The 27,449-nt window shown below is 50.2% G+C and overlaps 1 protein-coding gene across 1 annotated transcript in view; it reads right to left on the reverse strand.

Annotated features, from left to right (window-relative positions):
• LDLRAD3 (low density lipoprotein receptor class A domain containing 3) overlaps positions 1 to 27,449 on the reverse strand; it is a 220,428-nt gene that overhangs the window by 149,834 nt on the left and 43,145 nt on the right. The window contains exon 2 of the mRNA XM_059405644.1: positions 4,286 to 4,432. Coding sequence (XP_059261627.1) covers positions 4,286 to 4,432 — 147 coding nt within the window. The remainder of the gene's footprint in view (positions 1 to 4,285; positions 4,433 to 27,449) is intronic.

The raw sequence follows: 27,449 nt of genomic DNA on the forward strand, positions 1-27,449 counted from the left end.
ACAGCAGTAACGGCCATTTCAGAAATCATTTACAGAGAAGAACATCATCAACGTTTCTCAACATTGTTTTCAAAAGCAGGTTAGCAGTAGAGGAATCTGATTCGGCACAGAGATCCAGGTAGAGAAAGCCTGTGGTCTCTGATGGACGCAGGTGATGGGCACTTAATCTCTGGGACAAAAGGCCAGCTCTAGCAATCTCTTTGTGGCTCAGGTCCCCCATCCAGAAATAACAACAGTCCTCTCCTCATAAGGCTTGTGACAACCAAATGAGCTAATACAGCGCAAAGTGCCTGGGACAGAGCAACCCAGAGGAAGCTCTCAAAATATCTGATTTTGTGAGGCTTCCACATTTTTTTAAACTATCTCTACTCCTTTTACTACTAAAAAAAAAAAAAAAAAAGTTTAGATAAAATGATCATTTTATCAACCAAAATCAGAAATTCCCTCAAACTAAAGAGCCTCTTAAAAGCCTAAGGAGGAGGTTCTCCAGATTCACAAGGAGGAAAATTTAATGACACAACCCGAGTGGAAATTTATTCTAGTCCATTAATAGATAAATCGCAAAGTCAGAAACATGAGTAGTAAATAGGGCTATAGGAAAACATTTAACCTCTTTAGATTATAAAAAAAAATTAAAATGTATAACTTTTCTATTAAATTAGCCAGAAAAAATATTTTTTAGAGATATTACCCAAAGCTGCCAAGACGAAAATAAAACCGAATTCTCACACATTGCCAGTGAGGGAGCACACACGGGTATGAACCTTTAGCAAAACATACAGGCACTGGTTTCAAGAACCAAAAAAAGCTCCTGTCCTTTGACCCAGTAATTTCACTTCTGAGAACCTAGCCTCAGGAAATCTCTCAAAACGGGGAAAGTCATGTCTACCCTCACATTCACAACACTGAATGCTATTTCTAACCGCGGAAAGCTGGAAACAACATAAATGCCAAATCTTCATGTAGAGTCAGTACACTATATGACACCACGTGAATGGACTATTTTTCTAAGCATGAAAACGGATAGAGAAATATGAAAAAATACATTAAAATGTTTAAAGGTCAAAATGCTGCCAGGGGAAAAGATCAAAATATAACACTGCATACCCACAGTGATTATAGCTGGGAAGAGCCCTGAATAAAAACTTCTAAGATGCTGACAGTGGTTCCATTAGAGTTCAGACTCTAGGCGTGATGCTGCTGTTTTCTCCTCCTCATTCCCCCAACTTTCACAGTAGGTGATTTTTATTATGTTCATCATAAAAAGAAAAGTTTCTTCCTGTCTCATGAAAATCCTTCCTCAGCTGTGGGCACAGAACAGCTTCTCACCGCCTCATATCCCACCACGACACAGCTCTCCAGGCTCTTCCCTCACCCTTTGGAAAGGGCAAGAATTCTCCTTTTTTAAGTGTACTATCTTCAAAATGCCAAAGTTATTCCATAAGATACAGGAGGCAATCACCTCTCTGTGGCGAGGAAATCAGCCACCTTCACTCTCCTCCCCGTAAGTACCACACTGTTCCGAAGAATCGAAGAAAGGACAAAGAGGTCGCATTGGAATTCTCCAGCAGCTGCTCTCAAAGGGACCTCGAAAAGATGGTGCAGCTGAGACCCTGAAGACCTCAGCGAGACCCAGCCTGGTTCGGGCGGAAACCATTGTGTAAGCTCCCTCACGGACCCCAAATGTTTAAACACCCACCGCAGGGCAATGGTTAGGGTACACCACACCAATGTGACAGCACAGTAGGCGACCTCACAAAACAACAATCGTGAAGGCTACATATGGCCATCTGGCAAAGGGCCTCCAACGGGAAGCAGAAAAAGGCAGGTCACTCCATCACATGTCGTCATGACGACACCTGCGTCAAGCAGTTGGTACAGTCTGACCAGTAACGCTAACGTTTACATACTGCTGCGATACCCAGCCACGGGGCTGTGTGCTCAACGTGCATTTAACCTTCCCAGAAAGGATTACCAGAGCCCTGTTATTCTCATTTTGGAGAGGACGACACTGAGGGACATCAGGAGGCGAAGGCACCCTCGTTTAGTCCTCCCCAGGGCAAAGGTCTAGAACATCCTGGTAACTTCCTTAAGATCACCGAGCTGGGATCTGGCCAGGGGGGTGGGAGGGACCGAAGGGATTTGGACAGTCTGTCCCCAGGGTTCATCCCTCGACCCCTGGCCTGGGAAGAAATATGTAAGAAATTCAAAAGGCAAGTAGAATTTGTTTTAGAAAAGTGACCTCTTCCCCTCCCTCCCTTACCTAAACCTTTTAATGTTCTGTTCTTGTGATTTAAAGACAAAAGGAAAAAAAGAAAGGCAACAGAGGAGGGGTTCTTTAATGCCGTGTGTTTGTGTGTACGGTTTTTTAAAATTATGTTTTAATCCAAACACTAAATAAGTACCAGTCAAGTCTTTATTACGCCTGAGGGTTAAAGGTAGGAAATGAGGAGGAAAAAAAAGACTGAGAACAGCCAAGGCAAGCGTGTTCCAAACCAAACCGAACAGTGCCAGGCTGCTGCCTGTCCCATCTTTTTTTTTTTTAAAATATTCTCTTTCCATCACCTTTTCCAGTTTGTGCATGAATTCCGAAATCATGGAACTGGACTGACACAAGACACAGAACGTCACACAGTACCCTAACCACACAGCTGCTATTGACAGAGCCGGGAATAAAACTCAAGTCGCAGGTCCGAACCCTGCATGCTTTCACAAACGGACCCTGTGCTCCATGTTCCGGCTCGGCTACAGAAAATCAGCATTTGCGAGAGCTCACAGACCCTATTCCAAAAATGCTCCTTCCACATCTTCGTGGAGTATTTAATAATGCTCAAAACTGGACGGACTGCAGAGTTCACGCACACGATCTCGTGTGTAACTCAAATTACACCCGTCACGTTGCTAGCAACTTTGGAGACCTGGACACAGAGAAAGCTGAAACAGACATTAATACTTTTTAAAAAATTCTGCAAAAGTAAAAATGCATTATGTATACTGGTCTGTTTGGGAAAAAGTCACAGGCAATAAAATGAATGCTGCCCCCTGACCACACACAAAAATATTCCTAATCCACCAGCTCGCAAACCTTCTCTGAAGATTGAGGGGCAGGCAAGCAGGGATACTGGACCCCGAGATGGACACGGGGCCAGTCTCTGAATGGGCGACCTGCCCAAGGGAGCGCATCATGAGGGTTGGGCAGCTAGCTCCGGAGGTGGGCTCTGGCCCAGTTTTCCTTCCCGTGCGTCAACAGACTGGGCCTCAAATCCCAGGAACAGCTACGTGAAAGTTCAAATTATCATCTCCTCAGCCATTTCCTCAGCTGGCTTCCAGAAAGAGACCAGATTCAGAGCCAGAACACACAGTTCTCCTGTCAGTGAGGCCCTGCGGCCCGGTGCCTGAAGCCCACGGACAAGCCAGGAGCCAGCGTCCAGCTGTGTGGTCCCAAGGCAGTGACCCAGGAGGGAACCCTGGGGCCCAGCACTCCTCAGGTTTCACTCCCGCCTACCAGGGTGCCAGGGCTGAGTTCACTGCACAGCACCGAGCTTTGGAGCAAGAGAGAACTCTGCTCTCCAGGGCAGAGAGCGTGATCACCCGACACCCCAGACGCCCTCACTCCCATCCAGCAGGTCCTTTCTTGCAGGTCACCACGGACTCCAATCTCGTGCGTATTTTGAGGGCTCAGAATGGAAAAGACACTGAAGAAGGAGGCGGGGTGGGGAGGATAAGAAAGAACCCCCAGTTCCTGGGGGTGCCCGTCTGAAGAGGACTCCCCGCATCAGCAGGGAAAAGGCCAAGTAGTGGCAAATTACTGCCTAGTGGCTACCAGCTCTGTGCAGGCCACTTGGCCAGATGCCACCCCTGACTTACCCAGAAAGGACATCTCACAGGATGTGAAAGATGGTTACCAGCCCGGGCCTTGGGGTCAGGCAGCCCTGAGTCCAAATCCAGCTCTGCTCCTTACCAGTAGGGAGACCCTAAAGCTACCTCACCTCTAGGAGTCTCAGGGTCCTCATATGCAAAGCAAAAGCAAAGAGAGCACCCCAGGGTAGGGTGAGGAGAGCCCAGTGGAGGGGCGGCTCCGTCCCCACCGGGACTCCGGGCTCCGCACCCACCGTGCTGCTCCCAGGCAGAGCTACAGAGTGGAGAGGGCTGGGCTGCCAGCCAGAGGCCCAAACCTAACTGCCTGCAGCATGTGGGGTGGGCAGGGTCTGAGCCGGATTAGGCCCTTGTCCCCGCAGCCCCTGGACCGTCCCCACCCCCACCCTGCAAAGGGTAGGCCACTCACGGCACTCCTTCTCGTCACTCTTGTCGAAGCAGTCGGGCAGCCCATCACACTGCCAGGCCCCGGGGATGCACCGCCCGTTGCCGCACATGAAGTTGCCCGGAATGTTGCACTCGTTGGTGAAGTTGTTCCCGGGGAGCAGCTGGCTCTCTGCAGGAGAGAGGAGACAGGAGATCAGATGGGCAGAGAAGGCACGGAGCTGCGTCCCCACCACGGAACAGAACCTTGTTCGAAGGGGGTCTCGTACGTGAGACTTCCAGTAGGCTCACTGACTAACTGCTAAAAAGCTCGGTCATAAACCCAAACATTCTTCCCGGCCATCAGCTGTGGCTAAAAACAAAGGCTCCAAGTCACGAGTGAGCACTGGACTCCCACTGCCTCCAACAGCAGGAAATGCAGGATCCCACCCCGCCTCGGACTCTAGGGCCCTTGAACCACCGAATATCTGAACCTGGGCCAGTCAGCAATAACACCGGGAGACCATTGCCCTTCAGCCCACCAACCCACCTGAGGTCACATGGGGAAGAAAGGCCAAACTGAAACCTGAACTCAGGCCTTCTAACCCCCATGGGGGGCACCGAGGTCAATTGACTATTTGCCAAGAGTTCCAAGAACCAAGCCCCAATATTTCGATCCAGTCCATCAACTGCCACAGCCCTGACCAGAAAGGGTCAAGTCTTAGGCTGTTAAGCAAAGAGGGGGGGCCAAGGTCATGGGGGTGGGGTGCTGAATCCATCTACAAAGGACCCCAGGGCAGATTTTCAAGAAAGCCAGAATCTGATGAATCTCATGGGTCTGAGCCAGGGCCGTCCATGGCCTGGAGGTAAGAAGCCATCTGGAAGTGAAGCTGTCTTAGGGGAAAGGAGAGGAAAAAAGACCAGGACCTCCCGGGTCCCTTCTGAATCTTCAATAAGCATTTACCAAACACTCATGACCAGACACCTGTGCAGGTCCTAACTGTGCAGAGTTGAACACTGGGATTCCCCCCTTCAATGCTGGGAAGGCATGAGGGTAGGCTAATGGTCGAATGATCCTGCTGCCAGGTGCAGAGAGAGAGGGTGCCCAGATCTGCCTGGGAGTGGGGGGAGCAGAGCAGGGCCCGTGATCCTCCTTCACAGGCTTTACCAAAGGGAAGCATCTCGTGCCAGATCTCTGACGTGACCTCTGTTTCATGCCACTAGCCTTTACATGGCTTATTTTTACCTGGCAGTCTCCTAATAACCCCCTATGTACGCTTTCATATAAATGTCTATCCCTCTGTGAACTGTTCCCCGACTTCTCCAAGCAGAAATGAGCCCTTACTCCGTGGTGCAGCTTGAGTACTACTGAGGCGACACTAAAGGTATTTTACGATGGAACAAGGAGGTAACAACAAACTGGAATGGACACAGTCCTAGGCAAGCAGGGCCACGTCAGCCACGGAGACCCCTGCAGACCACCCACCCACTGTGCTGAATTAGTATCTACCTGCACATCTCTCCAGCGAAAAATAAGCTTTAGTAGTTCACTGGTGAATTGTAGAACAGCAGCTCTAAGTGAGGGGAGAGGGCCTCCCCCTACCCACATTGGAAGCCTGAACATCTCCCTGGCCCCTCCCCTCACTCCACCTCCCCCTACAGTGGGCCAGCCCCCCACCAAGCCCCGCATGCCCATCACAGTGCCACAAGCTTGCCTCCAGCCCGAGTGACCGCCATCCCCTCCCAGCATGCCGCCACAGTCTCCCAGGGTGGCCTCCCCGCTCCCCACAGCCCCACGTCCACCTCTGCAGCCAGGGGGACCTTTCTAAAGAGCAAATCAATCATGACACTTCCTCCCTTTGAAAAGCCACTGAATGGCTCCGCCATGTTCTTAAGATAAAGTAAAAAGTCAAGGTGTTAAGGAAAGGTTCCAGAAAAGAAGAGGCATTTGCAGTGGAGGTTGATAGAGAGATGAAACACAGGGCCCTTGAGGCTCAAAACAAAGAGGGTAGGAGGAAGGCTCAGCCCAGGGCACGGATGGGGACACAATAAACACCTCCCAGCTCTGACTGTTGGACACTGCAAACCTACTGTGTCGCCATTTCCCCCCACTCCACCACTGGGGCAGACGTGATGAATCACGGCACTCTGCCTGTCCCCTGAGCCCACACTCAACATCGGACTCCCGCTCAGGACTGAGTCCAAAACCCACAGCCAGCCCTGAGAAAAGCAGGAAACCAACTCACCACCTTCGGGCGAGAGCAATCCCAGGAGAGGGGCAACGGTAGGAGAGAAGCCTGGAGACACGGCCAGGGGCTGGGTCTCAGCCAGACACGGGGAACACCACCCAGAGCGCCCACCCATTCCAGCTGTTTCCTAACAGCCACTGTGGCCTTCAGCAGCAAGCTCCCAGGGAACGCGCTGGGGCTCCAGAATATATCTGTCACTCTGTTTGGTTTGGAAATCACTTTCGCTTGCCTTGTAGAGCTGGCTTCTCGAAGGCAAGCCCCCTGGAAAAGTCACCACAACCGTGACATCTTGCTCTGATAAACAGATTTCCGGAGCCAGAAAATTGGCCAGATTAGCTTCCAAAACACTTGCTCCAAGAGCCCACGGGCGGGCGGGACACGGACTTGACAAATCAGAAGGCGCGCAGCGGGCACTGACTATCCACCAGTGACACACAGGTGGTCCTGCCAGCTATGGGCTTGCGGGTATATAGGGGTAGGACTAGGGGTCCCCTGGCAGGAGAAGGGTGGTCGGTGAAGGCCAACACAGAGCACATTCCAGGCGCTTCTAAGCAAGTCAGTTATGCATGCCCAGGGCATGGGGCCTTGTGCTAGAGGGAAGGGACCACATCACCGAACTCACAAGCATGAGGAGAAACTGAGGTCAAGAGACGTTAAATCCTGTCGGCTCTGAATTCACAATCTTCCTTAAACTCATCCAATGTGTTTTTATTCGATGGGCACCAAGCCATCCCAACCTGTGTGTCTTCTCGTCCCCTTTTAAACTGGTGGTTGTCAACAGGGGACAGTTCTGAGCCACTCCCCCAGCCTCCCTGACTCCGGGGGCCATGTGGGAGTATCTGGGGACGCTGCTGACTGTGGCAGCTCCTGAGTGGAGGCCAGGCACGCAGCACACCGACGATGCCCAAAGCTGCCCCTCAACAACACAGAATCACCCGACCTAAAACGTCTCTAGTGCCGAAGCCCAGAAATGCGTTAAGTCTGAGAAAATCGACCTCTGACTCTCTCTTCTCATGCCCTCCTGCATACTCCAGCCCAGCGAGATTCTGGGTTGCTGCCGATGGCTTCTCAGTGCCCCGACTGCTAAACCCAAGACTCGTGCCAGGGTGTCCACGACCTGCCCCGCCCACCTCTACAACCTCAGCTCCTCGGACATGACTGTCCTCCCTACGCAAGGACCCTGCGCAAGGACCCCCCACACCGCCCCCTGCCGACCCCGATCCCGCCGGCTGCCTTCACCTGCCCCCACTCGATATGAGGAAGTCCTGTCCCCTAGCACCTCCGGACGCCACTGCACCTGCGGACAGGGTCTTTAAGGAGGTGATTAAGGTAAAATGAGGTCATGAGGACAGACCCTGATCCGTTATGACTGGTGTTCTTACAAAAAGAGGGAGACGCAGATGCGCACAGAGAGACCACAGGAGGAGGCAGAGAGAAGACGGCCGTCTGTAAGCCAAGGAGAAGCCCCGAAGAAACCGGCCCCACCCCAACCTTGGGCTCAGACCTGTGCAGAAATAAGTATGTGGTGTTTATGCCAGCCCCTCTGTGGTTCTCTACTGTGGCGGCCGGAGCAAACTCACGCATCTGGCTGATCCGGCTCGTCCTTCAGCCCTCGGCTCTCCATCACTTACAGCCGAGACCTCGTCATCGACACCCCGTCTAATGCGGGTCCCCCCCAGTTTTTCACTCTGACAGTGTCCTGTGTTGTCCTTTAGCCCATCTGTGCTTAATGCAGGGACACCCTTTCATTCAGCGCAACCTTGGCCCCCTAAGTCCCCAGCAGGTGTCTGCTGCCCTCAGAAGGAAACCAAGCGTTTGGTCATGATTCATCGCCACCCCTCACGCTCTTCCTCGCCAAGTTCCATCCACTCCCTTCCTCAGCCCCGAGAAAGGGCGTGGACTCTGGACATACGTAGTTAAAAATAAGGGACATGGGGGTGTCTGGACGTGTGCACGTAAATTACTACCCCGTCTGCTTTAAGAGAGGTAGGAAATCTTTTCAGCCCGACAGCGGGGCTTTCTAGTGGCTGAAATATTTATCCCATCTCAGTGTCGTGGGACACATTCAGCATCCAAAAAAGACAAGCATTAGCACGCAGTTGGCTAGCTGGGGGTTTCTCCTTGTCCCTTTTCTTTTTTTCATTAAGCTGAAAAATGAAAGAATTGCCCATTTTCACTGCAGCACATCACTTCCTTAAAATAACTACACCATCTGCACCAAAAACGAGAAAAAATTCCAAGTCCTCCCCCAGCGGGCAACGGCAAACAGCCTGCTGCAGCAGCTTCTTCCAAATCTTCTGGCACCCACAAATTTCTATTCGATAAGGGGGCCAAGACTGGAGCAACTGCAAAATCTCAAGACAGCTGCTGCATCCACCCAAACTCCCCTTCTGGAACGTGTGCTGTTCGCGATGGTGACTTTTCCAGCTGAGAAATGGGACATCTATTCCACTTGCCTGGGGCCTCCACATCCACATGCTCCGCTCTCCCTCCGCTGATTCCCCACCTCCACCCCCCTGCCGGGACGCTCCCGGTCATGACGCAGAGCAGAACTGACATCTGCAAGCTATCGACAGGCCCTGCTAGCTGATTTCTGTCCAGTTGCCTTCATTTTTATCCTCTGTGTCCTGGCAGTCCAGTCTGCGGGCTCAAGGAACAAAAAAGCAAGACACAAACATACATACGGGCCGCCCTGCATGCTGTCTGTCAGCTCTCAGATACAGCTTCCCTGAAACCTCCCCAGAGAATGAACACACCTCTTCCCACTGCCCCGTGCCAAGAGCCCTAATGCTACGGGGCCACTGGAAACCAGCCTCTGTTTTCCTCTGTTGACTCCCCTCTTTGACAGGCATGGACGGTCCAGGTCCTGGCGACACGCAAAGCACCAAGGGAGCTGGTCTGCCGTGATTTGTTTGCAAACATGCTGGAAAATCCCCGCAGGTTCCCCGGACGCCACACTGCTCCACGTGGTGGCATCAAGTGTCGGAGGGAACCAGAGACATCTGTCCCAAGCACAACCCAGAGCCATTCAGCTCTCATCAGACAAACTGCTTCCCGCGGAGTTCTGCTATGGGCTGTCATCAGAAGGGAGCTGTCTGAGCCCAGAGGGAGGCTATGCCTCTGGCTCCAAGTACCTACACACGGCCGGGTTTCTCGCTCTAACGCTGAACGCAGCTCTGCCCTGGGAGAACAGTTCGGTAGCTCCAAACTCTGTCTGCCCATCTGTTCAAGGAAGGTATGGGTCAGGGAAATTGGTGAGAAGGTATAAAATGCCTCAGGGGTTGAGCCAGGACGGCTAACCCCTGGCATTCACAGATTTCACATTTGCATGGATTCCATATTTACACGTAAAATGTATCCCATCTCCACTGACACTGAAGAGAGATGAGGTGTAGTTTTGTAATGTTGCTGCAGGAACAACTGACGCATAGAGCAAGTCGCCTGAGCAGTGAGTGAGCCTAGCTGTCCGCCCAGCATCTGCACATCACAGGGTCCTTGTTTGCTCTTCGTGGGAAATGCAAAACAGCAATCCCTAAGAGATGATCGATGCTTTGTTTCCTTCCTAAAATGAGTTTGCAAAGAAAGCCAATGGCTGGTACTGATGGGGCAAGCAAAGAGGAAAAGAAGAGGTCTGGGAAAAGGACAGCCCTTCACCAGGAAATAGCTTTCTAAATTATTTTTGTCCCATATTTATAGCCTCATTAAGGGCCTGAAGCTGTTACTTACATTTTTTAGTTACGCTTCATTGCATTTCATGAGGAAAATTATGTAGGAACGGCGTTCATGTCGTGGAGATTTGCAGAGCCATCCATCTGCAGCCCTGCAAGGTCCACAGTCCACAGCTTGGGGGGGGGGGGGGGGGGGGGGGGGCCAGATGGCAAGGCGGGGGGGCGGGGTTCCTCACGGTGCTGACCCTCAGAGGTAGGCTCGGAGCCCCGCCACACCCTGCTCCCTGTCACTCCTTTTGCCCCCCTGCCCTTAACAGCCCTTAAGAGATTGATTATTGACTTTTCCCTAGGGAAGGACCATCTAACATCTTCTACTGCGGCTCTCAACACGTGGCAGGAGTCTGATACCAGTTCTTATTCCTTTACAAGAACCCTATGAAACATGCAGCCCATTTTGCAGATAAGGAAACTGAGACTGAAGAAGTAACTGCCGAAGTCACACAGCTAGGGGCTAGCACGGAGGTCTATGAACTTTTCAGGCCAGGCCGTAAAAACTGTAGGCTGTGCGGGACAAGAGGCCAAATTAAAGATGTACAGGTACTTACATAAAAGGAGAGGAAAAAAATATCCCACAGAATTTTTATTGGTGCAGTTCAAAATGTTCTAACAACTGAGAGCAATTTTCCAGAATAGAGAGCTACTAATGAGAAGACTGGAATTTACGGGGAAGGGGGAGAGGGGGAGGTAACACCGCACTTGATTAAGGTTCAAATTTAGAGTTCCCACTCATCAAAATCTACTGCGAATGTTGAATTTTTTTCACCATTTAAAAATGTTAAGATCATTCTTAGCTCGGGGACAGAGTAGGCTGGGTCTGACCCGTGGACCACAGTGTGCAGACTCGCGAGCCCAAAGATAAGAGGTCTACTCAAAGTAAGAAAAGGATCGCAAGGGCCCCATGCAAAGACACTTGCTCTCTATCCCATATCCCACCACACTCTGAAATGACCCCTGTGCTGCTTCCCACAACCACGAAGGCAGAGACCTTGGCTCGCCTGCTCCCCCGGGGGGTCAGCAGCTAGTCACGTGCCTGGCACCCGGCAGATGCTCCGTGAACACCTGCTGAACAAAACAGGCATGATGCACCATCCCCTTCCAATTCTAACACTCTCAACTTCTGCAACTTGATCTAACCCTACCTGAACTCATTTATATTTCCAAAATACAATGGGTAAATGAGATCGGGTCTGCAGAACACTTCTGAGCATATAAGAGGAAAAGGACAGAAGAACCACCAGATGAACTCTTAGGCATACCGGTGCCCTCACCAAGGGCTGGCTGCAAGTCAGGCCCAGGGTGTCGGGCCCAGGGGAGAAAGCCTTCTGTCTTTTTAGCTTTGCAACCGGCAGCAGCAGGAAGTACAAATCAGGCCGTGAAGCTATACTAGAGGACGAGACAGGGGACAGCTTTATGACCAATTTTATCAGGCTCACAGACAAGCCAGGCTTAAGAGAGGGACAATCAGCCCTGTACTTAAGGACCTCTCAGAAACAGCCACGGGGTCAAGAAGAAAAATTCTGCTCTGACCCCAGGTTCAGCTCAGCCCTGTCTGCCTGGAGATGGCGGTCATAATCACTACAGTCACCAGGGACCAGTCTGCAGCCTACATTGCACTCGGCACAGAGACACCCAGTCAGGGTAAATGTGGAAAAGGAAAATACCAAACCAAACCAAGGAATCAGGCCAGAAAAGCCAAATGAGCTTCATTTGGGCTGAAAATCGTATCTTTCTGAGCTCAGGGTAAGGAAGGATTTCTGAACTAAGACTCAAACACAGCACAGACCATAAAGACTGATAAATACAACCCCGCTAAATTCTAAAACTCCTGGTCAACAAAAGATACCACAAACAGCTTAAAAGGTAAGCCACTAACGGAAAGACTGCACCTGCTGCATTTAGGACCCACAAAGATGCACAAAGATCACCACCTAGGATTTTCCAAGACTCTTAACAGGCAATACAAGCCACCCAATAGGAAACTGGACAGAACGTATGAACAGGTACTTTCACTGATGAGAAAACTCAAAATTCCACTTAATATATACTCGAGCTCACTTGTAATCAAAAAATAATTAACGGAACCAGAAAGTTCTCTTTCACACCCGTCAGACTTGCAAAAATTTGAAGTCTGACATTTTCAAGTGGTGAGATGCTGGGAAGCTCAGGAACTCACGCTGCACGTGGCCGAGTAACTGAGAAGAACCACCCAGAAACTTCTTGTGAGGCGGAAGACGCTCAGAACCTTTGCCCCCACCAGTCCTCTTGTGGCACATACCCCAGGACTGAGGAGAAATGCACGAGAGACAGCAGCAAAAGAACCCTCACCGTGGGTACCGGGAGGATAGAAAATTGCGACACAAACCGAATGCTCCTCGAAAGGAGAATGGATGAAAACACGAGGACACATTTGTCCAACGGACTACCATCCGGGGCTTCGATGTAGCACCCTGGGGTGGCCAGAGTCCACACGGACGAAGCTGAGAAACCTAACGCCCCGTGGAAAAAAGCAAGCTGCAGAAATATCACTAACATCACGCTGGAAAACTTGAAGAATCTAATGGATAGATGCAGATGCAGAAGTATTTTTTAGGGGCGCCTGGGTGGCTCCGTTGGTTGAGCGCCTGACTCTCAATTTAGGCTCAGATCGCGATCTCAGGGTCGTGAGAGCGAACCCAGCATCAGGATCCGTGCTCGGTGAGGAGTCTGCTTGAGATTCTCCCTCTCCCTCTGCCCCTCCTCGACATGTAGGACAGCGTGCTCTCTTTTTCTCTTAAAAAACAAAACAAAACAAACAAACAAACAAACAAAAAACGGTATTTTTGTGAACGTACAGGAAGGAAAAACAGCCAGTTCAGGAGAGTGGTTAGCCTCTGGGGAATGGGATCAGGGGATGCGATGAACTTCAAATGTAAGATTTCTTTCCTTAAAACAATCTCAAGTCGACATCCCAGAGTATTAGAATTCAGTCGAGCTGGGTAGAAGGCACAGGCTTTGTGTTATTCTTGGTACTTTTCCCCACCCTTCAAAAAATGTTTCATTAATAAAATTTATTACGAAGAACAAAAAATATGCTAATATTTGAGGGAAATCTCTGAAAGACATATGGAACCATTTAGCACTGATATCCTCGCTTCAGAAGCCCCATGCACTATAAAAGGATGAGAGATAAAAGGGGCGAGTGTTCACAGTGGGGGGGAAAAGAGCAAATGCAAGGACATCCATCTGGGAAATTCGGTCTATTGTGAGCTCTTTTCATTTTCTGAAAGGCAGCAACAGTTGCAGAGAAGCAGCAAATTGTGGAAGAGAAAAACAAACACGTCTCATAAGATAGATTCACCCACCCACCTCATTAAGCCAGGACATTCCAAAAATAAAAATAGCGAGGCCCAGCCAGAAGGTCAGATATTTTTTTAAATACTAACTCCCTGAGATGTCGGGGTGGGAAAAGCCACAGTCAAGGCTGTCTTTCTCAGAATAGCCAGTGCCATCTGCCCCCTCCCCGCTCTGTGAGGGGTTGCAGGAGGCCAAGCAAAGAGGGGCCCGGCTCTGATCCGTCCCGCCCAACCACAACTGCCAAATGCCTGCCTCTCTACAGCTGTGTGACTTCAGACCACTGAGCTACCCTCTCTGAGCTAAAGCTTCCCGCTTGCAAAACTGGGGTAAGCCCACCTCCTGGACTGGGTTGCTGAGGGACAGAGAGAGAGAGAGAGAGTATCTGTTAATAGCTAAAATGGGTAAGGTAAATAGAGTAAGAGTAGTTGGCAGATACTTGGGGTTGAATACATCGGGCTGCTATTGGTCCCTCGTTCCTTCCCTCCATGCATTCTTTTTTTTTCTTTTAAAGATTTTATTTATTTGACAGAGAGAGATCACAAGTAGGCAGAGAGGCAGGCAGAGAGAGAGGAAGGGAAGCAGGCTCACTGCTGAGCACAGAGCCCGACACGGGGCTCGATCCCAGGACCCTGGGATCATGACCTGAGCTGAAGGCAGAGGCTTTAACCCACTGAGCCACCCAGGCGCACCCCCTCCATGCATTCTGACTCTCCTCGGAGAGCTGGTACTGCCAGTGGTACCCAGAGGCCAGGTCCCTTTTCTCCACCTGCCTCCGTGGAAAGGGCACAGCCTGGACAAGTGGGGCTGGCTGCCTAAGAGCGCATGTCACTTAGGCGCGAAGAAAGCAGACTTGGGAAGACAGACCCTCCGTTTGAAGAACATAAAGGAGCTCACGTGACCTTGACTAGGTCTCTTCTAACACACACCAGTCTGTCTGATAATTCCTAAGAAATAAGCAACATTTCTTGGATCATCCCTAGGGATCTTTAAGAGCAGCCAAACTACAAACATGACTCAACCCTTTGGAACAACGTGGATTTGACACAGGTCAAAGAGAGAGGTACACAGTCTCCAGCACCGGGATCCGGAGGAGGTGTTCCGTGTCTCCGGGCCTCGGTTCTCCCAGGCAGGAACGGATGACATCCAAGTTCCTTTTTAACTCTCAACTTGCTATTCCTGCTTCTGTGGACACAGACCCAGTCCCCATGGCAGGCAAACACTCACCATCTGCCTGTCCTAGATACATTCTTCGGCATTTAAAAATAATACCTGGGATTTACATAGAGTCCTCCAGGACAGAACTGAGCACACCCCTGCGAGGCAGGTACTCAAGGCAGTTCCTCCTTTTGCAATACAGAGGGACTTCAGACCCAGAGAGCAACGGGGACCTGGCCAGAGAATACAGGTTCCCAGACCCCAGGTGACACTGTGCTTGCCTCTGCTCCAACACCGCTGGCCCCATCCTCCCCTGAAGTAACCTCCAGGGCACCTGAAATCAGACCTGCCTCCCGTTCCCTAGGGACTCAAGGGCCTCTACAGTTCACTGCGATTATCTACAATCTTCCATCACACTGCAGCCAATGAATGGTGGTTTGGCTTATCACTTCCGATCAAGGGAGGAACTCTGCCAGGGAGATCACAACCGCCAGCCTGTTACCACCAAGCAAGGGTGGAACACAGATTAACTGGTGTGTCCTCTTAAATTTTCTTAAGTAGCTTAATCCATTAAACCGGTCCATCCAGCTTGTAGAATCTCCTCAGCCCAGCACCTTCCCTCCCCACTGGGAGCAGGAAGACAGGCCCTCCATCCTGAGGAGTTAGCTGACTCCTTGAGCCAGTGATGTTTGCACATCGAGCAAGTGTTAGAGTTAAGCAGTGTTTACTGCTGGTGTCCCTGCTCCGGGATGTGCGTCAGAGTGAGTGTGGCTTTCGGAGCAAGCAATTTACCTTCGTGAGAGACTTGCCAGATTCAGTGACTCAAAGGGCTGACACCGTGAAGACGAACTTGTTTAGGCTTTCCAGACTGCTGGAGGGTAGCTTATGATGATGGTCCAGAAGAGAAATCGAATTAAAGATTAAAGAGGGATTATAGAGCTTGTCTCTCTCAGGTCAGCCCAGGAGCCCACAAACTGAATTCTAATTCCACCTCTTCCCAGCTCAGGGAATGGCTTAACCCTCTGAGCCTCAGTCTCCTCATTTCTAAAATGGAGATGGACCAAATACAATCTTGCCAAGCTCCCTGGGCAACCCTCTGATACCTCTGTCCCTCTGGTACCAGAGTCACACAGGGGCAGAACTGAAAACACCCAGGGTCTGGATGTGTTCCCCCCATACCAGAGAAACCTAAAATAATTAAACAGTCAGCAGGAGCTTCTGGGATTTTCACACGTTCTAGAAGATAGCATGCACTTAAAGGCTATAAGATGAGCCAGAGTTCACTTGTTAAAGGTATTATTACTCACTATTAAAGAATTACCATTATAGAAATTACCATTATAGAAAGGCTAGATGTAATGTAGGTACAATCATTCTCCATGGGTGAATATAAAATCTTCAAAGTTAGCCCAACGCTTTCGACCATCACCTGAGCAGGTAAGAGCCTGCCCCCAGAACTCTTGGGCAAGAGAACTTTGTATATGATATGGGCTGTCATCGAGATCTCACACAACTGCCTGTGTGACAAATCCGCCATTCTGGGATGACCCATTCTCTCAGAGCCAGCTCATGAGAAATCATGAATGGACACCTGTTAAGGGCAGGGGAACAGAACCGGGTTCATGTGCATCTAGTAGCTGAAGTCACCCATAAGAGTCAGCCCACCCCTCCCACTTCTGTTCCATACTGGGCTGGAGGTGGCCTGAGTCAAGTCTTAGGGCTCCATCCACACAGAGACTGACTTCACCTCTCCCCAGGATAAATCCCAAACCATCAGCACCCTACACTTGGCCTTTTGTTTGTTTCGTTCTGTATCCAGGGAGTAGTGACAGCTGCACCGAAGACCGTGGCATTTTGGGCTGGGACTCTGCTCCAGAACAGGCAAAGCAGCAAGCCTTCTGCTAGTGGAGGCAGCAAGGGCGGTGGGGGCGGGGGCGCTGCTGGTGGAATGAAGGGGCCTAGAAGGGTGTGGTCAAGGCTCTGCCTCTGTCGTCAATGGCCATGGGAGCCCTGAGACCCGGGAGCCCAGCAACAACCGTGCCTGGCAGCCCTGACATCCTTGGCACCAACAGTCCAGTTTGTTTACCAATACGAAGGTGGTGGTGACCGTCCCCAGGCCCTGGGCATGAAGAGAAGGACCTTGGCTCCAATGTGAACCTGCCAAGAGCTGAAGCAGCAGCCCTGATCGAGGAAAATCCAGCAGAATAAAGAGACATAATGAAGCAGAACTGCCAGCACAGCTGGAGAGACTCTCCCTGTCCCTTCTTTGGTCGATCATGCACCTTTATGCCGAAGATATGAGAGACGAGGGTTGTTCAAGAGAAATGAGGCAAGGGATCCAGCTTCTCACTGAATGCTGGCGATAATCAGCTCCGACAGGCGCCAACCCCTGCTTGGCGCCGCTCGCCTTCCTCTGCACACCGCGATCCGCCCGGTGCTGCACAAATGATAATGCGTTTACGGACGGCAGGGACGTCCCAGCCAGGAGGAAACATTTCACCTAATTAAATAAAAACAAAACAGAAAACCAAAGCCTTTCACCGGTGCCAAGAAGACGACTAACTACTGATCTTTTGTAGACTTGAGAGGCAGGAACGCCAATCACGATGATGTTCTCCCCCAGTCTCGTAAAGCAATCCTATGCATCCCGAACTGCAAAGAACGCCTTAGAAACCGGGAAGAAAAGTGAGAAGAAGAATGAATAAAGAAAACGACAGAGCAGGTCACAGAACATAAAGACGGCTAATACACAGAAGGAGCGCACACAGCCTCGCTGGCAGTTAACAAAGTCAAGTGGACACGCCATGTTTAAAAAGAATCGGAGAGGCCAACGCTGAAAAGATGGGTAATTCTGAGAGCTGGCATGGATGAGAGGAAGTTGGCCCCCTTCATGTAGCAGCTGGTGCGCCCTCTAGAGGCCACGTGCAGGACCCGCCACTACTGATGGCGCCGACCTTTGAGTTCATTTCTCGGAATCCATGCTTTGGAACGTGTAAGTGCATAGAGAAACACATCAGGGGTTCTCCCCGCGCCATATATCTATTTGTCATGTCATGCTCAAAACCTCAACGGAGTTAAATACAGACCAAGGGGGAGATGGGCGAACGTGATATGGCGCATCTGTGCTAGACCACCACCACCTTTAGGAAGAATATTCACAAAAGGGTGGGGGGTTGGGGAGCAAGTCACAAAACCACACATGTGGCATAGCATAAGCTATGTCTGCTGATCTCTAGAGATGTACGTGACAATATACTGGCACCTGTCTTGACGTTTATACCTGCAAGGTCCTAGAACACACACTCTGATGGAAGAACCTGAAAGGTCTCTTAAAAATACAGGTATGTTGTTACTGGCATCTTTTTTTTGAAACAAATTCCTTAAAATATCTCCATGATAAATGTGGATGAAGAAGTCAGAAGAATAACCAAGATGATCCCGGGGAGGGAGTGCAGAGCACGGCTCATTAGCAAATCACTTGTATGCGCACATGTACACACACACACGCACGCACACGGCTGTTAGCGTCTTTCACCTTAGGAAGTAAAAGCCAAAAGGAAAAGGTCCTCCTCATCGCCAACTTACAACCTATAAAAAAGTCAAAGCATTCCCTGAAACTTTAGGGAAGTTGGGCAAGAGCTCTTTTACCTAATGATGAAATGAAAAACCCCCAAATGTTGGCACCCAACTAAAAAAATAAGTAAAAAACCGAATAGGGAATCATGGGGAGAAACCTGGGCGTGGCTATTTCTTAATGAGTATTTCAGAGAATTACCCAAAGGCTTTACTTCTATTCCGTTTCAGAACACAGCTCCACGCCACAAGACAGCCTAAGAGCCACCTTTCCACGGCACCCCGCCGCCCTTCCCTCCTGCCCGCCCCACGTCCACAGCCTGCATGGGAGTCCAAGCTCAGACTCTGATCCGGGAGAGAAATTAATTTGTCGTCTGTGAGGAATGCAGTGTGTCTCTCCAAGGCGTGCTTGTGTTCACTACGAGCCCACAATTAACAATTACAGCGTGCTCTGGACTCCCGCTTCCTGGCTACTGGAGCAGCCAGGTGGCAAGAGGCCCCACTTTCCGCTGGGAAATGGGGGCGCCTGCAGAGAGAGCACCAGACCCAGGAGCCTGAGGCTGGTGGGGCGTCTGGTCGCCGAGGTTCTGGAGTCACCGTCCTAACCCAAGTGGCTGGGGGGTCATCCCACAACCCACCTCCTGGGAAAAGAGATGGAAATTAGATGTTTTTAACACTGAGCAAATGGAGCCAGACACTCCTCGTCTTGCCAGTGCAGAATTAGGCCAAAGCAATCTCGGATGTGGGAAGTTAAGGAGAGGGGTAGGAAAAATGGGGGGGGGGGGTCACAGCGGGGCTGCTGTGGTGTTGGTAATGCTCTATTTCCTGATCTGGTCCCCGAGGTGTGCTGACCTTGGGAAAATCCACGGAGCTCCCCACTAAACATCTGTGCCCTTTTCACTATGTATGTTGAATTTCTACAAGTTTACTTAAATAACAAAAGTAAATCTTTCCAACGGGAAGCTGCTCCCAGGCACCGACTCTGTCCTTCCTTTCCTAGAGCCCCAGCCACTGTCAAATGCCCTGGTCAAAGTCACGCCAAGTCCAACGGTCCCCGGTGCCGTGGTGTGGTGACGGGCAGGGGACTGGCAGTGTGACCAGTGGGGAATGGAATGTCCAGCATTTATTTTTAATTGATTTGCTCATTTTCTCCTATCAAAACAGCCTCACTTCTTTTCTCCAGTGCCCAAAATGGCATCAGCCCCACCCAGATAAACCCCAAGCATGCGAAGTTTTCAAACCTGGCACAGGCTCTGCGGTCCTATCTACTGAATCCGTTTGAACAACAAACCTGTGGGAAGCATCCAGAAGGTCTGCCAGGCTACTTCAGCTCTCAGTCCAAAACAAGTCTGAACCAGGGGTGTGACTCTCCTCCCCCAAGTCAATGCCTTCTTCAGTCACCTTTGCTCTCCCTCCCCAAACTCTCCTGGGGTTCATCCTGGTGATCAGGGATACCTGGGGTCCCCACCACCACTGCCCAGATGTTCAGGGAGAAGAGCCTCAGCTCACGAAAAGCACAGTTAGTCGCAGCTCACCAGCAAGGTGGCTGCCACTTCTAGAGAGCACACCAGGAACGCCAGGAGCAGTGAGGACGGCCACCCGGCCAAGGGGAATCTCTGATCTGAAGACATTATCGGGGTACCGCTCTTTGCATACTTCCGGCAACCTTGACACGTCTGGCACGACTGGGACCATCATTTTATACAACAGCATTACCGCATTTTCATTAAAGGCCAGGTTGGTATTGTGTTCCCTACACAGATGCATTACATTCCTATCCAGTACCCCCTCTGTCTGTCTGTCTGTCTGTCTGAGATCAGACAGCTTCTCTTCAAATTTCAGACCAGAGCAACTCAGTCTCCTGACACCTCCCCACCCCAGGAAAAATCCCAAACTTGGGTAAACACAGAAAGACCCGCTCCAAGCTCAGACCGAGAGCAAGGCAGGCGGTGAGGCGGGCAAAGAACACCTCGGGCGGCCCAAGAATCACACACCCGCCGTTCAGCAGCAAGACACAGGTCCAAAAATCACACAGGAAAGCCTGAGAGAGAAAGAACCAACTGAAGACTTAAAAATAAGTGCCTTTGTTAAGGGGTGGGGACAGAAGGGGCCAGTAAATCTGGACGTGATCAGCTGTCCTCTGGTGCCGTCCAGATCCTAGTGGATGACCCGTAAACAGGACGAGCTGAGCCCTGGACGGTCCAGCCTCAGGGGTCAGTGAAGCTGCGGTGAGAGACAGGAAGGCTTCAAGGAACAGACCTCGAGTCCATCCCTTGGGGGTTACAAGCACGTGAGAAGGAAGCAGGGAATCCATTCTGTAAAACACCATCCAGAGGAAAAGACACACCCGTCCTTCAAGGTTCCTTGTCATAAGCAAGCTGCCGAGAGGCTGAGGGGCCCTGGGACCGGCACATACTTTCAGGAAAACGTCTGCTCTTACCAGACTCCTCGGAATCAGACGGTATCCTCAGGATTTCTTAAAGAACAAGACAGAAGAAAGCCCAGACACATTTATGAGACTGTTTAGGTCTCAGGATGTTCCATACAAATAAATAAGCACAGCAACTCCAGCCCCACGTACGCCAAATACAATCATCAATGTGCAAGCCAGTGTAGACACAGCGACTTTTTTATGGTCCAAAATTAAGAACTGCAACAGAGAAATGGGAATTTAAACATCCCGTGGATTTCCGCTCTCTGCCCCCTGCTCTATCCCCACCTTTTCCACCCACCGTGTTTCTGGGTTTCAAAATTCCCAGAGGCTCACATCTTTGATAGAGCTAGCGTACTCAGAATGTACTCAGAATCCATAATCTCTAACTGCTTAGACTACAGATGGGAGGTAGTCCAAAGGTACTGATTAAACTCAATAGGAGGAAACCACCTTCAAGGACAGTAGCAACAAAAGAGGGATCTTAGATCTTAGACATTTCACAGTAAGGACAGCTGTGGCTACGCCCACCTTCTTGGACAGCTACGCGGGTGATGAAGTCACACATTTACAAGTGCTGGTGACAGGCCACCCTTTCCTGCCCACATCACGGCACACTCACTGGGTGCTGGTGCTTTGTGCATTTATTTATTTATTAATCCACACGACATCCCTACAGACCAGATCATATCCCCCCACCACAGACGAAAAAACTGAGGTTCACGAGGCCACACCAGCCAATGAGCCCTGGGATGCAGATCGAGGTCCAACTGGCTCCCCAAACACTCTCTCCTCCACCACCCTTGTATTCCCGAGACAGCACAATATGAGGAAGACCTGAGCTACAATGCTAGGGGCTCTCCCTTCAGCCTTTCAAGGTCACAATCGGGAGGATTCTCGGAAGAGCAGAACTTCTGATATACAAATCCTAACAATTATGTATCTGAAGCACGGGCGAGCCATCCAGTTTGAAACTGGGCAACTACTGTGTTCTCACTCCCTAACTGCCTGAGCTAACATTCTCTTTGACGCTGACACTGTGCCACCACATGGGTCCATGGAACAAGATGCTCGTGTTAGTATCTACCCGCTATCTGCTGCACGCGGTTTTGTGGTAAACATTCATTCAAATAACTGAACCATTGAAGCGCCCAAAAAGAACTTAACAAGCACCGAATATCCTCCAGGCTGTGGCAAGTGCAAGATCTGAGCACTTCTGAAGCCTCTCGCTGACCAGAAGAGAGGAGCGTGCACCTAAGTCGCCACAATTATAAAACTTGGGGTCACCGATGCCGTAAGACAAGAGTAGAAAGCGGGATGTAGGAATCACAAAGGAGGGAAAAATTTCTTCCAGGGAGGCACCGTGCAATGTTACACGACACAGTTTTCAGCCAGGCTGGCAATGCAGGGTATGGGTGAAATGTAGATCTGCATTCCAGACAAAACCTGAAGCTAAGGCAGAGGCAGGAAAACCAGCAGTCACGAAGAGGAACAAGGGACAGAGGAAAGCTTTAAAAGCCAGGGACACAGAGGGACTGAGGAGAGCTTTAAAAGCCAGGCTGTGGAGTTCGGCCTTCATTTCACATGCAATGAGACGCCAACAGAAACACTCGTCTGTTTATTATTACTAAGTAATCTCTATGCCCAACATGGGACTTGAACTCACGACCCCAAGATCAAGAGCTGTGCGCTCTACTGACGGAGGCAACCAGATGCCCCAACAGCAAGTTTCTGAGCAGAGAAGTGACACGAGGTGATTAATACTTCAGGTATTACTGAATGTTAACCCGACGGCATCACGCAGGAAGACACCGGAGTAGGGGAGATGGTGAGAAAATCTGGGTGGGAACCTACTGGAAATGTTTTGACATCTACTTGTTGAATCAAAGGGTTGGACCTTAATTTACTAGTGACTACAGATAGTCCCCCTTCTAACAAGAAATATTACGAAAGGCTGGTCTAAGTTAAATAAATAAATAAATAAATAAATAAATACATTGAGTCTCTTTGACTATTTGCTGAAGGAGACAACCCGAGTCATCAATCTTTGGCTGTAGAAAACAGCAGATGGCATTTTTGGCAGCAGACCCACTGTTCTAGTTAGAGGTTTTGCTCAGGGTAATGGTGCATTTTGTTTGCATTTCTTTAGCCTGCTCCACTGGAGCATGGATGGGGCAGGCAATCCCAAAATGTAGTAAGCAATAAAGGAAGCTACCCTGGGCTTCAATTTTGCACATTTGCCTAACCCAGACGCAAATACACCCCCGTAGAGGACACCCTTCCATCTCCTCCACTCACGGTATATTCTGAAGCCTAAGCACTCCCTATACAATTCTGACCAATCTTCAAAACCCCAAAGGCAACAAACACAGATTAAAAAACAAGGAGTCGAATCAGAATCGAACTGGTGGGTATGGGTGCAAAGCTGGAAAATTCCTGATCCTGGTTACTGATTTCTGGAAAATACCTACTCCATAACACAAATAAAACAAAACAAGCTTTCCGGGGGGCATCTGGGTGGCTCAGTGGGTTAAAGCCTCTGCCTTCGGCTCAGGTGGTGATCTCAGGGTCCTGGGGTGGAGCCCCACATCAGGCTTTCTGCTCGGCAGGGAGCCTGCTTCCTCCTTTCTCACTCTCTCTGCCTGCCTCTCTGCCTACTTGTGATCTCTGTCTGTTAAATAAATAAATAAAATCTTTAAAAAAAAAAAAAAACAAGCTTTCCGAAAACTGTGTTTTCCTAGACCTGCTTTTGATGTGCTCCTTGCCGTAATAATAACAATAACAAAGAGGCCCGTGCAGTAGATGGAGTGACTCATAACGTCTTTCTGCATGGATGAAATTTCTGCCACATTCTGTAAGCAAATCAATAACAGAACGAATGGCATTTGCATTTGAGCCGCACCAAACCCACTCATGAGGGTCCAAGCAAGGGATATAACAGGGAAGGAGACCATTTCTTCCCAAAAAGCTTCATTTCATCCTCCAAGTCTACCTTCGCCCCTTTTGAAAGAACCCTTTGCGGGGGTGGGGGCATGACATCCATGTCTGTTCTAATAGAAATTTGATTTTTTCGGGGAGGTGAGTGAAAAACGCCATAAGCCCATCTTCTGTACACTTTCTTAGCCTTCTTTTCAGCCAAGAGACCACGACGGTCAATGAAATCCTGCAAGAATTCATCGTTATGTCTTGCCAGTAAGGACCGTTCCCAAACCAGTGGACCAAAACGGGAGTCTGGAAACATTTGATTTTAATGAAACCAAAGGTCACTCTCAGGGCAGAAAAGGGATGTGGGTGGATCCAAGGAATTGATACCAAGATGTGGAAATGAGTTCTCCAGGGGACGTTCCAGGAAGAAAAAGGTGGAAAAGCCGCCAGGGCCAGCGCGTGGGAGGAGGGCGGGCGCTCGAACAGTGTGAGGAGTGGAGTGTGGGTGCCAGGAAGCAGGAGGGAAACGGAGGTGTGTATTTAGGCGTTGATCTCGGACTGCTGGAGGAGGAAGAAAAAAATACAACGGAGGAAGCTATCTGGCCCAGCCTCACGTGGAGAAAAAGCCAGGCAAGAGGATGGTCGATTAAAAGAAATAAAATCGCTACATGCGCTATTTTCATAACCAAAGTGGTAAGAGACGGCTGTAATCTCCACCGGTGTCGTTCTGCTGTAAAAACATGTTTTTAAAAACAAGGCCTCGGTGGAAAGAGAAGTCCAAGCTGGAAAGCCTACGAGGAAAATAAAGCAGTACTTCTGCTGCACACAGCACACTTTTCCTGCAGAAACGCCGTGAGTAAGAAGGGATTCGTTTCTGAGGAAGACAAAACAAAGGCCTCGGTTCTCTGGAACGTGCTTATTAATACTAAGCCAGTTAAACCCAGGCCTTTCCCAGTGGCGGCCACCAGCCCATAAATGCTCCATAGGAGGAGACCCAGGCACACAGGCGCACCCCCATGGGCACGTGCGCGTGCGCACACAGAACACATTCACCCCACAGCGCTCGCCCCACAGGACTGGGGTCCCCGCAGAATGGCCCGTGCATGTGCAAACCCCATCTTGCAAGAGGAGTATTTCTTTCTTTTTCTTTTTTTTTTTTTTTTATTAAGATTATTTATTTGAGGAGGGGAGGGGCAGAGGGAGAGGGAGGAGCAGACTCATGCGGAGCTGGAATCCTGCTCAGGACCCTGACATCACCCCTCCAGCCGAACCCACGAGTCGGGACCCTCCAGTGACTCTGCCACCCCCGTGTCATGCAACAAGGGTATTTAAAGCTCTGGTCCCTGCGCTCAGCCAACTTCTGGGGCAAAGAATCTCCCTCCCAGATTCTCTAGTCCTCCTTATACTTTTCAAGCCTGGAGGGGGTCCCGAAGCTGAATGGGACCACCCCCCACCCCCACCTCGGAATGCACCCTGGAATTGGGAGGAGGGAGGCTTTTCTTTAGCAACAAGCTCACTCCCATTGACAGCACCGGCTCGATCCGACCCGCATTTTCGGACTTCAGGGTAGACACACAAATGGCTTTTTGAGAGAATCAAGGATTCTACCCAATCTGTTTCCCAATTCTGCCTGGTCTGTGTAGCCAAGCGTTCTTTACAACTGATAAAATAATGTGCCCTCCCCGAATATAAACGGCACTGATGATAATTACCATTTATCGAGTGTTCTCCATGCGCCAGATGCCTTTACAAACATCTAATATTTATAACAGCTTTAATCAAAGGAATCATTAGCTCCATTTCACAAATGAAGAGAGGCTGCTCGGGGAGGTTAACTCTCTGCCCAAGGTCACAGGGAGTAATTGAGGATCTGGGCCTCATACCAGGGCTGAGTCTGTCTCCAGTTCATTTTGTCTTCTGCTGGACTCTTTCATCCGGCCACAACAACATGACCATGGGAAAACCCAGCTGGCCCACACCCTCCTCTGAGCACCCCACAGAACAAGAGGCCTGCATGTCCGCCTACAAGATTCTCCTGCAGGTTTCCCCCCAATAAAGAAAATTTATGAGGATTTTCCAAAAATCACGGGTCTGCAGAGGCTGCAAAGTGACTTGCAGTTTTAAGAACTAACAAGACTCTCCCCGGAGCCGATTAGTAGGGCTGATGCAACTCATAAAACAGACCATAAAACCATTTCTATTATATTAGTTCTGTGTTTCTCTTTTCCAGAGGCCCATCGTGGGGTGGGCGGAGGCTGCCGTGGGGAGGCCTTCCCACGGCCTGCGGTCTGCCCGCACCCAGGGAAGCCTGAAGACTTGTGTCTTGGCCTCTTTCCTTCCTCGCCCTCATCAGAGGATCTCAAGTTGGTACAAAGGAAACATCATTAACCAGCCTCCTCTACTAGAGGGTGATCTCAGATGGGTCCCAGAAGCCGGTTCTAATTTACTTAAATGATTGAGATCTCCAGTTACTCAATCCTGCAACCCCGGCCAGCAGATGTAATTGCAAAGCAGGTAGGCTAGACTCACCCATCTGCCAATGTGGTGCCAGCTAACGTTGCAAATTATAGGGTATAAATTTAGCAGGGTGGGTCCTGACACACATTCCTGCAAATTACATGTTCCCTCGCTAGCAGAAAGTGCATTAATTACCCTGGGTGCGTGCACTATTTTCCACTTACCGGGGGCTTTCGGGAGAGCTTGAGAGCAACTCAGAGTAATCTACAAAGATTACAGCATAAATAAGTAATGCCTGCTGCGGAGGTAAGACTTCTCCAAAGCTTCTGGAATTGGAATCGTTAACGTTCTCCCTGCAAATGGAGCGGGAGCCCCTGAATGCCCACTGCATGGAGTTGAAAACCGACTGAACCGAATCGAGACGCAAATAGGGGGACCAGTAGAGCTGAAAACTGACCCCGCTGATGATGTAAGGGCAGCAGCTTCCTTCCTCTTGGGATAAAAGTGCTGCTTTCCCTGCAAGAAGAACGCACGTCAGGTGCAGCAGGAGAGACATGGCCAGGAGCGAGGCCCGGCCCCACAGGCTTGAGCCCATCTGATTTCACTCCATGCAACAGAGCTCTGCCTAGGTGCCATGCACTGAACCGAGTGCACAGAACGTGCATTTTCACTGATCTGTCACTGCAGCCAAACAAGGCAGGAAGGAATGGGTGCCAACTCTATGGAGTGGGGAAACTGAGGCTTGGAAAGTTCCATTCCTTGCCCAAGGTCACACATAATCAGAGAGGGGTGGAACAGGGTCTGGTTCAAAGTCTGGCTCTGCAACACAGGAGCTGGCACAGGTGCTTGTCGGGGCTCTGGGGGAAGAGAACCCATCCCCACTCCTTCAGTGTCTCCGACAGGCACACAGCTCGGTGCCTTCATGGAGACCATTGCACGTAATTCTCAGAACACCTCTGGGAGGTGTCCCACGCCCTCGACCACATCCATGAGAAACCAAGGCCAGGAAAAGTCAAGTTCATCCAGCTTCTAAGGAGAGGAAGCAAAAATTTAACCCCTCCTAAATTCAAGACTTTTCTCTCTAAACGAAGACCCTCGTCCTCATTGGAGTTAACTGTAAATCCACTAACCATGCAGCCCCAGTGCTTCAGGGAGAGAAGGGGCTGGAGTGCTGGAGGTGGAGGAGTATGTGAAATGGCACGGCCCACGAGGGCCCTGAGCCCATACTTCCTGCGGGATAGGGAGTGAGCTGGCCGTTTTCAAGGCACAGCTATAGTGGAGGCTGGTGGCGGGTTTCTGCTTAAGTTGCCCGGTATGCATTTCTCTTTCTGCTTTACTGGAGCGAGCACTCTCTCTCAA

Source organism: Mustela nigripes, chromosome 1, assembly GCF_022355385.1.
Source record: "Mustela nigripes isolate SB6536 chromosome 1, MUSNIG.SB6536, whole genome shotgun sequence".
In the NCBI taxonomy this organism is placed as follows: domain Eukaryota; kingdom Metazoa; phylum Chordata; class Mammalia; order Carnivora; family Mustelidae; genus Mustela; species Mustela nigripes.